The 15,637-nt window shown below is 48.3% G+C and overlaps 1 protein-coding gene across 1 annotated transcript in view; it reads left to right on the top strand.

Moving 5' to 3' along the window:
* The first annotated feature begins 400 nt into the window (after positions 1–400).
* LOC121089443 (maltase-glucoamylase, intestinal-like) overlaps positions 401–15,637 on the top strand; it is a 61,932-nt gene continuing 46,695 nt past the window's right edge. Inside the window, exons 1-5 of the mRNA XM_040596665.1 lie at positions 401–446; positions 3,603–3,837; positions 4,311–4,413; positions 4,509–4,654; positions 15,273–15,441. Of these exons, the coding sequence (XP_040452599.1) occupies positions 401–446; positions 3,603–3,837; positions 4,311–4,413; positions 4,509–4,654; positions 15,273–15,441 (699 nt within the window). The remainder of the gene's footprint in view (positions 447–3,602; positions 3,838–4,310; positions 4,414–4,508; positions 4,655–15,272; positions 15,442–15,637) is intronic.

Genomic DNA, 15,637 nt, shown 5'->3' with positions numbered 1-15,637 from the left:
AACTTTTCATTTGTTCTATACAACTACATCTGTGACAAAAGATAATATGAAATTAGAAAAAGGTAAGCACTGTACTCCAATCGTCTGAAGACGTTTGTTCAAAAAAACCGGTGGTCTCTGAAAAAATCAATTTTCTAAGAAGCAATGGGAAAATAATGTTCTTAAAGTTGGAATTCACAAGTGGAGCAAAGTTTGTGGACAGAACACTGACTATATCCCATCTTACTTCAGATACGTTCTTAAATACAGGCAAGGTCATGTGTTACAATTAACCTCATGTAAGATACGAATGCTGAGAAAATATTTGCAGTGTTTCTTATTATGTATTGGAACAAGTGCTTATCGCGCCCCTGCCTTGTATAAAAGGCTGCACGCCGCCTGCAGAGATCAGCTGTTGACTATGGAGCGGATCAAGGGGCTGTGCTTCTTGGCGGTTGTGCTAGCAGGTAAATGTATGGCCGGTGTGTTTTGTCGTAGGCTTTGAAAGCAAGGTATAAATGTGGTAACAACAGAAGAGCCGCTGGGGAGGCAGTTGTGTGATGTGAGAAAGGAGAGAACAGGCGTGACTTGAACTCCACCTGAGGTGGCTGTGGGCAGCCAGCAGGGCTGGCTTGTTCGGGGCCATACCCCCACCCAGCAGTGCGTTCGGCTCATGGGCACCAGCGCGGGCGCGCTGGGGGCAGGGGGCCATTCAACTGCAGAAAGTTATCCTGTGATTTGCTCCTTTGTTTTCTGTGACTTTTACCCCAGTATATGAGAGGTTAATTCAGTCCAGAGTCTAATAAAGGGAGAATTTCTCTTATTATGTTGCTAGATAAAGGAAGAGGCAACTTCTGCAACGTGTCTTAGTAACATATGGATGAACCCAAATTGCAAAGAGTAATACCATTAAATTAAAAGGTGTATGGATTACCTTATTGCAGCATTTTCTAATCTAATTTCACAAAACTGAAGTCAAGATTTTAAAAAATCAATGGGGATAATTTTTCACGTATATCTTTCGAACTACCTTGCTTTAGCTTCTGTTCCCATGGAAATCATCATGGAAAAGTAGCAAGTAGCCATAGCTGTTGCTATACTCAACTGTTTGTTTGCATTCCATCTTCTATGTGTGTTTACAGACATAGGCCATAAATGCAGTGAAAACGATGCAGAAATTTTAAAATTAAAATGCTCTTCAAAAGGAGGGAAGGAAACGCATCTTCCCTCTTGCTACTCTCCATTTGTACTGTAATAGAAGTAAATCCAGGAACAAGGGGTGAATGAAGTTGCAGCCTTGTTCAGCTGCTCATGTCTGCAAGCGCTTGTTTTCAAAATTTGCTGGAAAAATTAAGCTTCACCGTAAGGGTGGTGGGGCGGGGGATATTTCTTAGCTCCTGCTGGGGCAATTTTTTCCCCTCAAACTAGTTTTTTTCAGTCACGATACTCTTCTTCTGAAGTATTTTGACAGTACTTTATTATATGAAGGAGTTGATAAGTCTCCCGTGAACCAATGCTATGCAAACCGATGCCAAAGTTAATAATCTGCTGTAGGGTGTTCAGAATCACGTTCTTTGATTTCAGCAATAAAACCGCTGATGCTGCATTTGACTCCCATTAGGAAAAAAAAAAAAGCCAAAACCGAAATGAAATGGGGTAGGTTTACTCTATTTTGTGCGTTGTCTGCCAAGGTGTTAAACGGGCAAGGCACGGCGGTGCAAAGCTGCAGGACAGAAACCGTGCATCGACTGCAGAGGCGGTGCTTTGGACGGCACTTTGTTTAGCCTCTGCGGTTGCACAGGCTTAAGGACCTCAGGATCCAGAGGGCTGCAGGAAGCCTTTGAAATCCTTCCACCTCCCTCCGTCAGCGGGAGTATTCAGCGCACAGTGGCACCACGGCAGGGCAGTTATTTCCATGGGACTTGCAGTCCGTCTGCCTTTCCCCCACATCTGCAGCAGGGACACGGTACACTAAGTTAAGGCTTTTCCCACCCAGCCCAGAGCCTTCAGTGGTTCGTCAAAACTGATGAATCCTCCCTGATTTCCGCTCCAAGAATAAATAATTTAGGGATTCCAGAGGGATGTTCATTTTCCTACTATGTTTTGGGTGAAAATGAGGATCAGAATTTGGGGCTTTCCTATGTGACAGAACTCAGGGGCGGATTCTGGACAGAAAGCAAATGGCCTGCGGGGCATGACTGGCCACTGCAGAAAAGAAAGGTGGGGGCAGCCTGTCTGTCCGGCAGCTGGCAAAGGTGAGCGGGATTTCACCTCTTAACTCCTGCCTCTAGAAGGTGGGATGGGGTGAGGTGAGGCGGCGCAGCAGCAAGGAGCAAGCTCTGCTGCCCGTACCGGCAGCACCAGACCTGAATGTCAGATGCTTCTGCATCAAAGTGGGGGATGAGAGTTTTCTCACAAGACAAATGTAGATGGCACTCAGCTCCTGCTTTTCTGCCTTCCCATCCCCTACTTGGAAGTCAGCTCTGGCATTGCAGCATGATGGCATTTTCTAGTGAATCTAGTGAATTATTGTGTACATCTTCCCAGTATATATAACTATTGCTTGTGCACAACTGCTTGTAAAGTTCTTTATATGGATAAGCCCAGGCTGCATCAGCCATTATGTTTTAAGCTTTCAAGCACACAACAGTCCACCAAAATAGATAAATAAATTTAAAAAGCAGAGGTACTAGTCGTTTTATGGACAAGACTAATTATCATTCAAGTAGATTTAATCTTTCAATATTGCTGTGATGATTAAAACGACATAAGTTAACTTCAAATTAAGTATGCTGCCTGCAGTACACCTGCTCTCTTTAAGAGTATTTGATAATTTTAAGAGTGTTCTGTTGGCGCAGCAAGGGGCTGGTCTCACGGTCCCCCTGCTCTTAGGAGGCTCGCTCCGTGCAGGGGAACCACAGGGCTTGACCTGCAGCTGCAAAAAGGAAAAGATCTAGCACCTTACTAAGGTTTTTGCCAGGATGATTCTGTGAATCGCTCATTTGTGCCTTTTGTTTTATTGCTAGCATCCTCCCTTCACTCGTAATCGTACCTGTATTAACGCAAACTACTAATACTACATATACATAGTGGTTGTACAATATAGAAATGAAACTCAACACGAACATACACAAGCAGTATTTTTATATTTGTATATCTTGTACAGCTGCATGCTGATTTCACGTTCGTATCTATCTAGAGATAGATAACCTCTGTGTGTAACGTGAGAGAGAGAAAGTATGCAGAAAATGTAGCATTTTAATGTTGGTAACAGTTTTAGACCTTGCTGAGGGTCTTTAGACCTGTTCAGCTAGCCGGAAGCGTTGATTTCATGCCTCAGCGGCGGTTTCCTCAGCCTGCTTTTGAACTTCCCATGAGTATTTTGAGCAAGTTGTGCTTCAGCTGAGCACCAGCAGCTCTGAGACCTGCACAACACAGACCCACTGCCTGGGTCGCGAGCAGGCACGCTGCTCTGCTGTCACCTTAATCAAAAGAATCATGTGTATCGGCCCCAACGTGGGGGGAAAAGCACACACACAAAGGTATAACTAAAGAAATCTGCATTGTTGGGGTTTCTTTAATGTGGTTCTTTGCTGCTCTGACTGCTTTTTCCCCATGTCCAGCCCCGGGCGGGTGCCTCGGCTCGGGCCGGGACACGCAGTGCGCCGGGGCTGTGGCGGTGCAGAAGCGCATCGACTGCCACCCCCAGCCAGGCGCTTCCCAGGACGCCTGTGAGGCACGGGGCTGCACCTGGTGTGCCACCGACGTGGCCAACGCGCCCTGGTGCTTCTTCCCCGAGGACAGTCCCTTCGGCTACTCCCTGGGTGGGAACGCCGAGAAGACGGCCAAAGGCTGGAGGTAAGCGTGCGGCGGCTCCTTGGGTGCTGCAGGCTGGCCCTGCGTGGTGACCGCGCCGCCCTGGGGGCAGCTGGCCCGAGACCTTCCCCAAGCGGCTTCGCTGCCCTGTGCTCAGCTTGCAGCAAGGAGGGTGCCGGAGGTGCTTTCTCGTGTGCAAGCCACGCGGAGCCGGGGTCCTGCGCTCACACCGTGCTGCTGGTGAGGCAATCAGGTGTTGGCACACGGTGGTCCCTCCCTCCCTGGGATCTGTGTCTCAGGAGGCCACGAGATCTCCTTGCTTTGGTAGCACCTATTTTATCCGTTAACAGCAAGGAGAACCTACGCTAACCTCGGAGATAATTTCTCTCGATAAGCCAATGGTTTATTTGTAAAGGGCTGGCAAGGAACAGCTGAGTTGCTCCCCCCGGCTGGCGCCAGGGCGGTCGCAGGCAGCTGGCGGTGGCGGTGGGCACCAGCGCGTGTTTCCGCCGCAGGGTACCGCTGACCAAGCGCCGGGCCTCATCCCTCTTCGGAAAAGACATTTCCCCCGTCATCTTAGAAGTGGAGTTCCAGACAAGGGACAGACTTCGGTTCAGGGTGAGTATTTGGGGGGGGGGGGGGGGGGAATCACTTAACTAAAGCAGCACACACTGACAGGTGAGCTAACCTGCCCCCCCCCCGCTTTGCTTTAGCTCTACGACCCCAGCAGACAGCGGTTTGAAGTCCCACTCCGGATCGACTCCCCTGGGGTTACCTCCGATGAGGCCAGCTATGATGTGGAGTTCACGGATGATTCCTCGCGCTTCAGGATCAAGAGGAAAAGCACCGGCACCGTGCTGTGAGTACCAGATGTCATTCACGTTGTTTTTCACAGAAATTAAGTGTGACAGGGCAAGCACTGTTTCCCCACGCCCTATTGCTTGGGTTGGCGTCGCACAGGCTGGGTGTGACATAAACACAGATTTATGCCGTGTGTTTGGAAAACGCTCGTTATTAACAACAGCGTGTACCTGTGCAACAGACAGTTATCTATGTGCATGTATGAAAAGCTGTTCAGCAAATCAAACAGCTTTTGAGGCTATGGTTTCACAGCTTGGGATGCTGGTAGACTCAACTCGTGAAAGCACTGAGCTAAGATTTTGAAATTCGAGGTGTTTTACTGCTTCAGGAATTGAGCACCAGATCTCCTGACGCTCTGCAAGAGTTAGGTCTAGGGAACTAAAGCTCGGAGGCACAGGGGCCATAAGCCTCTAACTTGCGCTGATTTCAGTGAACAGCATTTGTGAGTCTAGTTTGTCACTCTGCAAAAATGCCAGTTGTATTCTTAAGCTGGTACTGGAAGTTTACCTTCAGCAAAAGCTCCCCTCACTAGCAGATGTCACCAGGTGTCGTGTTTTCCCATTTTCTTGGCTTCCACCAACACATCTCCAGTGTGCAATGCTACTTAGCGAGAGTCCCAGTCAAGGCATGCTCCCGCTAGTTGCATTTGGGGATGCTGCAGCGTGGTGTTAGCAGCAGTCTCTGGCTGTCTATGGTGACAAAGAACAGTGTCACAGACCACTCTGAGCTATCGCTGCTTGGCTCAGGCGTACGAAGGAGATGCATAGAACGCAGAAATACGGGTACTCTTTGCATCAGGCTGTGGTTGGGTCTATATTAGCATTTTAATTCAGATCAGCAGCACCTTTTGTCGTGAATCTCTTGATTATACCCACCTCTCGTGCATTGGCTAACCTTGCAGTGGTCCTGAGGAGCACGGGTTAGGTCCCTTCCACAAGCCCTTCCTGGCAGGCGTGCTCTGGGAGGACGTGATCCGGCTGCTGACAGGCTGCTTCAGAGCAAGCCCCCGACACGTGTGCGGCCGCTGGGTCCTCAGCGCCAGCTCTGCCCATCTTGCACCCCACCACTAGTGCAAGCAAATTCCCAGAAGGTCGTTGGGATCCAAGTGGTTCGTTTTACACACTAGAAAAATCTAACAACCAATCAAGGAATGAAAAAATCAGCTCGGGTTTCCCCCCTCCCAAGAAATTCTCTGTTAAACAGATTCGAAACATAAGCATTACCTTGTGAGCAATGTGAGGCTGGCTTAAAACATGTGATGCAAGTAAGACAGTACAGCCTCTAGAATGGTTTGAGTCTGCAGATGGAACCACCACACTGGGATTTTAATTAGCTGCCCATCCTTTCAAATTACGAACTTGTGGCATCTCTTTTTGTACACAACACAGTCAATTCTGTGAAGTTTTCTTATTGCAGGCTATTGTAAGTGAATGCATTATGCATTACTCCGATAAAAAAAATAATTTAATTCCTCATTAGACTTAATAGCTTTGCAAAAACAGTGGGCTTACATCAAAGAGCCAGTTTTCTTCTCTTTATATTAAGAGATTTTTTTAAAGGCTCATTAATTGGAATGGTGATGTAAGAGGTGAATGCATAATGAGATATGGCGAGTGACGAGCTCATAGACCGTTCCCATCTTCACCCAAACCCCAAGGGTTTAGCCCCGTCAGTCAGGGCATCCTCAGGCTTGGAGGTCCCAGCTAAGGGAAGGGCCCTGCCGTGGGGCAGACACAGGGTTTGACCCACCGAGTTGCCAAACACACAACTCCAGCAAGGGGCAGAGGAGCACAAGCCCATCCCCCCTGAGCAGGTTTCCAGGAGGGCACACACGCTGGCCTGCCATAAGCCCAGGGAAGGCTCCCCCATACCCCGGCAGTGGGGTACCCCTTGTCCCCCCAAACCTGCACTCAGCAGCGGTGCAGGTGTGGGGTGCAGCAGCGATGTGCTGCAGAGCGCGGGGAGGCAGAGGGCACTTGTGGTTAGTAGCACCCAGCACTCGGCAGCAATGCTCTGCTGGGGAGCATCAGCGCTGGAAAAACGTAGGCTGCCTCCAGGCAGGTTGAGGAGTGCTCCTGAAACCCATCTGACCCCAAAAAGAGGAAACTGGGGGTGAATATGATGTGCAGTTATCGGGTTTTATCCTGCAAACAGTGGCAGGGCTGCTACTTAAAAGGCTTTCAGCAGTAGAGACAGAATTTTGCATATAGAAAGGGAAATGATATATTCTTGGGAATTTTTGTTTCGTGTGAAATGGCACAGCCAGTACTTATAGACTGAAGGATGACATCCCAGCAGGGAGCCATTCCTCTCACAGCTGAATCGTTTTTGGAGTTAAATTCCCTGTGAGGAGCAAAAGTGCTTCCCTTTCATTTCCTTGCCTGTCCGTCCTGTCAGAGTGAGTGAATACAGATGCGAAGGGAAACCTCCCCAGCCTGACTTAAGAGAGATTTGCAACATCCTTAGCCACCAGAAGAGCTGTGCAGGTTGAAGTTTTCTTTCAAAACGGGAAAGCAGGTTATATATCTTGGCCTAAAAGCTGTGGGCAGCTGCATTTGCTTGACTGGGGAGGATGAACCCTCAGCAAGCCGTGTTCCAGGAGAATCCCCACCAGTGACTGCACTGGCTGGCTGGGTCTGGTGGAGCACTGGTGGCACGTGACATGTTAAGTAGATTTTCATGTTACTTCAACCTGCCCAAAGGCAGGTTTGGATGCGTGGGAGGTGGGTCTGAGCGTGCTCCACAGCTGCAGCAATGGCTCAGCAGGACCTGCTGCGGACCATCTTCATCATCGCCTTGTCCCCATCCCTATCCCGGGTGCGGTCACAGAGAAGGTGCTAAAACTCCTGCCTTTTCCTTTGGGCTCCGTCCAGAGGCGGGAGCTGCTGCTCCAGGGCACCCAGCACGCCTGCAGCCAGGTGCCAAGCTGCACAGCCGGTGGCCTCTGTGGCTGTGCCAGGTTGGGGCAGGCTGTGTGGGCAGGTGCCCCTGAGAAACAGGCAAACACGTAACACCTGGAGGGACTTCACCCTCCTCTTTTAAGATGTGAACGGCCATGGCCTTGCTGTCCCAACGAACAGCTGACTCAACTGCTAATCTTCATATGCACACAGATATTGCTCAGAACAGCAGATGTGGGCAAATAAAGCTGTTTCAACAGGCGCTGCAGTTGCACTCCCCAGGTGGGGGTGTGGGGGGGTAATAACTCATGTCTACGCCAAACTGGGTCCGAGCGCTCTGCTGGGCCTTTCTAATGTCTCTGAGGAGGGCTTTCCCATTGCAAAGCAATCCCAAATCCTCAGAAATCTGTTTTACATGGTACTCCTTATCCCTCACCAGAGCTTTGCACTGCTGGATGACACACCCTCCAAAAAAAAAAAAAAAAAAAAAAAAGAAGCCTAAAACCCCTCATGATCTGTAGCGTGCTCTGGCACAGCTGACGGTCCACGTGGGGAGGGAGCAGCCTGTCCCGAGCAGAAATGTGGTACAGGTTGCAGTTGTTCTTTCAAAGTCCATGCTTTTATTTCTCTCCCCTTCTTTCCGTGCTGTAGTCCGGCCTGCTGTCAGCATCTTCGTGCCACAGACTTGGCAGTGATGGGGTGCTTGACAGCAGGTCCCCGTCTGTCTGCTTGATGTAGAACCCTATCCCAGCTATGCCACTGGTGCACAAAGCCTCCTCCTCACGAGGAATGGTTTAATACCACACTGGGGATGCTGCAGGGCAGAGGCAGCGCAGACTCTGAGGTATTCCTGAATGTGCTTTACAAGCACTTCTCCTGCTTGCTGCATGTTGAGGAGCCTTTGCCATAACCAAGCCACCCAAGCGCCAGCTCAAGGAGGGCAGGACAGATTCAGGGCTCCATGTAATCACAATAACAGGAGAGAGGAATGAATTATGTGAAGGAGAGGCATTAACAGCTGATTGCAAACCTCACGCAGAGCCAGGAGCAAGAATAAAAGGCTGGGTCCCACTACATTTTCAGCTTGCTCCAAGGTAATCAGGTGACAGCCACTGCTTCGTCTGCATGGGGTGAAATTTAGATGGGGTCATGCAGGGAAATGATCCAGGTGCTGCTGGGGGGGTTCTGGGACCAGCAGCTCTTGGGCTGCGTCCCTTTCTCCTTCCAGTAATGTTTCTTGGCTTACTCCCTCTTACCTTTCTCGTTCTCCTCCACCGCTGTCCTTTTCTCCGTCCTACCTTGCTCCTGCTCCTCTTCTGTACCCTCTCCAATGCTCCTGCTGTTTCACTGGTGGCCAGGGAAGGTCCTTCCCCATGCCATCAGCTCTCCAAAACCATGGGGGTGAAGAGGGGCCACCTCCACGTGTTTGCTGGTGATGGGCCAAGGAGGTCAGATGAGACCCAGGGGCTGGCAGAACCCCCACTCCCACGCAGATGTCAGGTGTTTTCTGTTTTGCTGGGAAAACCAGAAACCTGCAGCTGATTTGAGGCTGCAAGTCTTAGATCTGAACCATGAGGGACAGGGACTGGGGCCTGAGCCTCCCACCCCAGAGGCAAAGCTCCCAAAGTACCAGCCTTGTGGGGCAGCGGAGGCTGCAGGGAACCTCTCCCCGCTCCCACGATGGTTGGAAAATACCTGTTTTGGCAAATCGGTGTGATCAAGTGGCAAAATGTTTTGTCAAGAAATTTGTAACTGGCTTTAGTTTCATATACCCTCTCTCATGCTATCCTAGCTGATCTCGCAGCTCTACCAGTAAACTGGCCTGTCGCTGGCCAGGGCCCTACGGGAGTAAAACCAGGAGAGAAAAGACTGGGTCGTAATGAGGCAGGTGAGGGAGCAAAAGAGACCCTCGTGTTGTTTCATGGCCCGTGCCCTCAGGTTGAGTGCTGTTCTCCTTTCTGCTCCTGCCACTCGCAGCAGCAGCCACTGGAGGAGAGGCAGTGGCGAGTGTGAGCATGAAGGCTTCAAGAAAGCACAGATTTCCTCAAGAACGGAGAGTAAAAGTCTGGGAACTGTTTGCTTTAAGGCAGCGATAAATAACAAAGGCATCCTCATGTTGCAGTGTGTGGCTACTCTGTGGGACTCGTTGCCCCAGGGCAGTACTGACACAGGAGGCTTAGCAGGGTACGCGTTCATACATAATAAAAAAGTCATATGTATCCAAAAAAAAAAAAAGCCCAACTATTTTTGTCTCTATGTTTCACAACATGAGCTAATTCTATCAAAACGGCCAGAAACTTCCTCCATAAGGAGGTTATTGCAAGACTGGCTCTGAGTGACAGCTTATGCTTTCCTCTGTGGTATCTGGCCCGGGCCATTGCTGGAGACAGGCTGCAGAGGGATGGACTATTGATTTGATTCTCAGCTTCAATATCTTTTCCTTCATGATGCCATACAAATAATGGAAGGTAGAACATTTTTTCCAAGCCAGATAAGTGCTCCTTTCTCTCTATTAAAAGTTTGGAATACCTCGTTTGTTATCACACTTGGAAAGATACGGCAGAAATAACCAAAATCTAATCAAGATTTTCCCTAATTTCCAAAAAGGCTGCTGCAGAGTTCAGCTGCCTTTTTTTATTGATTATGGTAGTAAGCACAGACGCCACTTACCATGAAGATGTTTTTACATAAGAAAGGCTATTAGAATGATTTATAACGCTATTGTCTTAAACTGTAATTTTGCTGAAAGCAACAGGAGCAAATTGTGTGCATCATGGGTAGCTTGAGTTTGCTTCTAGTTTGTAACAGCCATTATTTTAGTCTTCTAATCATTAAGATTTATGTTATGTAGCCGAGAAGTATTATAGGTATATTGCAAGTGTTTTTCAGAGCAAAACCAAAGAATTATATATCCAGCCACTTATAGGAGATGCTCTGATACCGTGATGATGAATACAGTAGAGCCAGAGCCAAATTGTGTCAATAAATGTAAATATACCTTGTAATTCTTTTTTTAAAATGTCATGTTTGTGGAAAATCTGTTGGTTACTCATGCTGACTTTCTCCACCTATTCCATAAATCACTGTAAAAGTAAGATAAGCATATAAAAATTCATTTTTGCTGTCCCAAACCCAGTGCTGCCCCCAGACTTACAGCTAATAAGGCTGTGGTGACACAGTGTGTCATGGTTTAAGCCCAGCTGGCAACTCAGCATCACGCAGCTGCTCGCTCACTGCCCCCTCCAGCAGGATGGGGGGAAGAGGATTGGAAGGGTAAAAGTGAGAAAACTTATGGGTTGAGATAGGAACAGTTTAATAACAGAAATATTATTGTATTAATAATAATATAAATAAAAATAAATCATAATAATGATGATGGAAAGGAAAATAACACAGAAAGAGAGAGAGAAATAAACCCCAAGAAAGACAAGCGATGCAAATGAAAGTGATTGCTCATCGCCAACCGCCTGATGCCCAGTCAGTCCCCGAGCAGCAGCCCCCTGGCGAGCCTTTGCCATAGTTTTATTGTTGAGCACGACACCGTATGGTCTGGGCTATCCCTTGGTCAGTCGGGACCAGCTGTCCCAGCCGTGTCCCCTCCCAGCTCCTCATGCCCCCCCAGCCCACCCGCTGGTGGGGTGGGGTGAGGGGCAGAAAAGCCCTTGGCTCTGTGCAAGCGCTGCTCAGCGGCACCGAAAACATCCCTGCGTTATCAACAGTTTCCAGCACAAATCCAAAGCACAGCCCCACACTGGCTGCTGTGAAGGAAATCAACGCTGTCCCAGCCAAAACCAGCACAATGTGGAAACATTTTTCAGCAGTCTGAGAGCAGTGGAAACTCATGGACATCTGGGCTCTTAAGACGATGCTCCCCAGCAGCTGGAGTGAGTCGGGGCCAATTACGTCTGAGGCTCATGTGAAAACAGGACCTGTGCTCGTCAGTCCTTAAGGTGCTTTACTGCTTTATAGGTGACCTGCACATGGCCTGTGCCCTCTGAAAAGGTATGCCCAAGCTCTGCCAGGAGGCTGAGACCCACTTTTCTGATAGCCGTGTGAAGTTTCCACCTGAATTTGCACACAGATACTGTATTCATTGTGCTCCCTTTCACAAGGCTGTGGTTTTCAAAGGGTCTGGAGGCCAAGAAAAAGAGATGTTAAGAGAGGGCATTTTCTGCAAGTGCCTGAGTGGGACAGGCGTTCACACCTTAAAGTAATGAGCTAATTTCTCCAGGATGCATTGCAAGAAGACGAACAAAAACCCTCTCCCAATCTAAAATTATTTTCGAACATCCAGATAATGCATGATTGCATGTCCTGACAACGTGTCATATATGCGTCCCAAGTCTGATTCTGGAGGTTTTCTAAGACCGCCTTTATACACACCACCAGCTGCTTGCTCACAGCAGGCGAGTCAGTGCTCCGAGCCGTGGCACACGCTGCGGTTACTGGTCTCCAATGACCTTCAGCAAAACGAACTCGTTCAAGCAGGTAAATTGTCACGACTAGTTCGTATTACAAAGGGCTGATAATTGCACTTCCAAAAACCATTTTATAGGGGCTTTTAGTCATCCCCCCCCCCCTCAAACTTTGTGACAATGTTAGTCATAAGCTACACCCTCAGCATGAATGGGATGTTTTTTCTATCTGCCTACCCACCTTCCTTTAATGTTAGTTATTTCCCTGGTCCATCCCAGTTACATCCCGTTCCGGTGGCCTGGGTGCTGACTGCTGGATGTGAGACTGGGTCACTTGCTGGCCAGAAATGTGAATTTTCATACAGACCTTTTCAATCCTGAATGATTCTTTTTCTTCTGGCAGGAGGTAAAAAAAATAGAGAGGCTTACTCTCAAGTATGGTGCGTGGTGTTTGGAAGAGGATGCTCGCTTTTGTCGTTCAGCCTTCCCAGACAGGCAGCAGGCAACTGCTTGCAGGCAGTGGGCCAGGCAGACGTGTGGGGAGGCCGGTATGTATTTCCACAGGCAGGAGTGTTCCCACCACAGAGGCACCAAAGGGTTAGGACTTTCAGCAGTCAACCCAAGTGCAGCTATTACCCCTTGGGCAAAGAAAAGCTTCTCATCTTCACAGGCTTTGCCATGTCTGCCGGCTGGTAGGGGCTGAATTTTTGACAGTGAAAACCACTCAGCTGTATTTTTAGCTTTTTTTAGATCACTTCTGTTGTCCGTCCTGTGACACACGGTAATGGTGTATAGGACTGTTGGAGGAGAACCACACAGATCCCTGTGTACGTGGTGGTGTTTTATGCTCCCTCCTGTTTTGTTCCTTCTATCTGCTTTAAACCAGCAGGAGGGGAGGTGGGAGAGATATAATGTTTTCTTTTATTGTCTCCAAGGGTTTAAGGAATGACAGAGATAATTTTTTCGTTTAAATGGTTGCTCTTGGCCAACACAGCACAAGCAAACACATAAAGTAACACAACAGCTTACCACAGTGTGCTGCAGAGCACAAGGGCAGCCACTTGGGAGGGGAGGCAGAAGGGGAAAGCCTGTCCGTGTTTTCCCTCAGATGGGGAAAACATAATGGTGCCCAGAAAAAAAAAGAGCGCACCTTTACCAGTCTTTTTATGTTGTAGTTAATGCTATATTTAGTGCATGGCTGTTCTGGCAAGCAGAGATCTACTGAAAGACGAGGCTGATGGAGAGCGATGGCTGGCGGCGCAGCGCGGGGGGCTGAGCTGTTGGGAGGGGCAGCCCCCGGGGAACTGAGTGATGGAGGGGTGGGGAGCGGGGCGCTGTTTTGGTGATGCCACGCAGAAGCTGAGTGCGTGACCGTGGCCTGAGGGAATGTATGAGATCTAAAACGGTTTCTCTGTGCCATTTAAAGATGCGGTGGGGCAGAGGGGTTGTTCCAAGGGTAGTGGTTTGCACCACCCCAGTGACCCTCTTGGGCAGGGAGAGGACTTGCTGAGTGGAAGGAGCACTTTTAATGCCATGGTAACACTAATTGCTCTCTAGGATGGGAAATGTCAGCGCCATAATGTGGGTACCACGAATGTACAAAGCCTCATGTCCTCTGAAGAGACATCATGGAGAGTGCTCAATGAGTTAGGACAGATATTTAAGCTCTTCTCAAAGTATTTCCCCTGTGGCATCCTTTGCTTTATGCATAACCCCATGGTCTGCTCAGAGCAATGACCGTGCCTGCCTTGGCACGGAGCAGAGCTACGTGACGGCGTTCCTTTGGATAGGAACATAGCTCCAGAGCCCATTCCCATCTGTACACAGCAGCATCCTCTTGCAGAAAGGCCTCTGTTTGCCAAGGGCTGGGTCCGATTCTCAGGGATATTTTGCAAGCGTTAACCTTGCTATAAGAAAATAACCTTATTCAGTACAGTGTGTAGGTGGAGGAGATGATGGAAGGGAGGGAGGGAGGGTTGCTGCTGGCAAAGAACCAGATCAAGACTTAAATACAAATTCTTATTTTTCCTGCTTGTGAGAAAGGTCAAATAGGCTTTTTAAAGAAGGCATAGACCCTTCAGTACGTGTGCTTGGCTTAGGATTTGTCTAGGACACTTTAGGGATAGACTGTGCCTGCTTTTTGCAAGGAGAAGCAGGAGGGTGCCTTGGGTCTGTCTCTGGGCATCGCCGTGAGTGGCTGTCCTTGCTTCCTCATGGGAGGACAGAGCTGCCTGAGGCCAGCACGGTGGGAGCGGCGGTGCCTTCCCAGTCCTCCCAGCAGTGGGGTCTTGTCCCCCAAGCGGGGGTGCCGGTGGCACGGGTGGCAGCCAGGTCTCACCAGAGAGCACTCCCCTCCTGGGGGTGGTGCTGCTCCCTGCCAACACAGCCTGTCTTCCACTTCTCTGATTTACCGGTCAATTTAATCAACCATTTAATTTTGTCAAAATCATTGACAAAAGACCATCAAAAGGAGAGTTATGCCACTTCTATGCTCTATGGCTTTGGCTCGTTTATTTTAATTAGCTGTAACAAATTCATGGTTAAACAAGGCTCAAGAGGGTGCTATCTAAATGTGGTACTCATGGCATACACGGTACCATTAACAAAACACTTCTCCACAGCTTGACTACGCTCTCCTCCATCTAGCTTGCAGCTCATTATAGCACTAGAGATAGGAAACAGAATGTAACACCTAATTAAATGTGAGCCTGTGCCTACAGTTGATTCGATAGAAATAAAGGCATTAAGCTGGTGAGAGAAGCAGGAGAGGGCCATCACAATAAAAACATCTAATTCAAGCAGAGTCTGGAGGAAGCTATCCCTCCGCTTTGGGCACCTGCATAAAGTCGGGGATAACAAGAGTATTCAGGTCCTGATCCAGCAAAACATTAAAAAGTAAAAACTAATAACAACTAAATGTCTGCTGCTCTCATTAAGGATTCTGAACCCCACTGTGTAATAACAATTTTTAGCTGCCCTGTTGGTTGTCATAGAAATAGCACAAGCAACCACTTATTTTGGTAATAGGATTATAGATAGTGTCTTCTGTTATTTTAGTTGTTCTTTTCAAAATTATACTGATGCATTCTATTGTATAAGTAGATGAGATATCTGCAGCCATTGCAAGATGAATTTAATGTGTGATAGGTTAAGTATGTCAGAGGCATGCACAGAATTCAATGGGTTTTTAAACAGAGTTACTCTCCAAAATGCATAAACAATATAAATAGCCAAACGTGAACTTAAAATGACGCATACCAAATATAAGCAAATTAATCATGTCTCCCTCTATTTATCACAGGTGGGACAGTCCCCTGGTTGATCTGTTTTTCTCCAACCAGTATCTCCAGATTACAACTACTGTGCCGTCCACTTCAGTGTATGGGTTTGGTGAACACGAGCACCCATCTTTCAAACACAGCATGGACTTTGTTACTTATGGCATGTTCAGCAGGGATCAGGCACCAACGGTAATTCACTTTATGTAAGGTTTTCCCAAGCTTTTATTACCAAAAGGAGGTGGCAAGGCACAGCTTTTGCCAAGGGAGCACCTCTCTCTGTATGGTAACACCACTAACGTGAACCAATGGTGAACACAGAGTGTCGCAGGTTTTGCAGGTGTTGTAAGTTTTAATTAAATGACAAAACCATGAGTCATTTTGAGGG

This window comes from Falco naumanni, chromosome 5, assembly GCF_017639655.2.
Source record: "Falco naumanni isolate bFalNau1 chromosome 5, bFalNau1.pat, whole genome shotgun sequence".
NCBI classification, from domain to species: domain Eukaryota; kingdom Metazoa; phylum Chordata; class Aves; order Falconiformes; family Falconidae; genus Falco; species Falco naumanni.
Note: the sequence above shows the minus strand (reverse complement) of the source record. Positions and strands in the feature narration are given on the sequence as shown.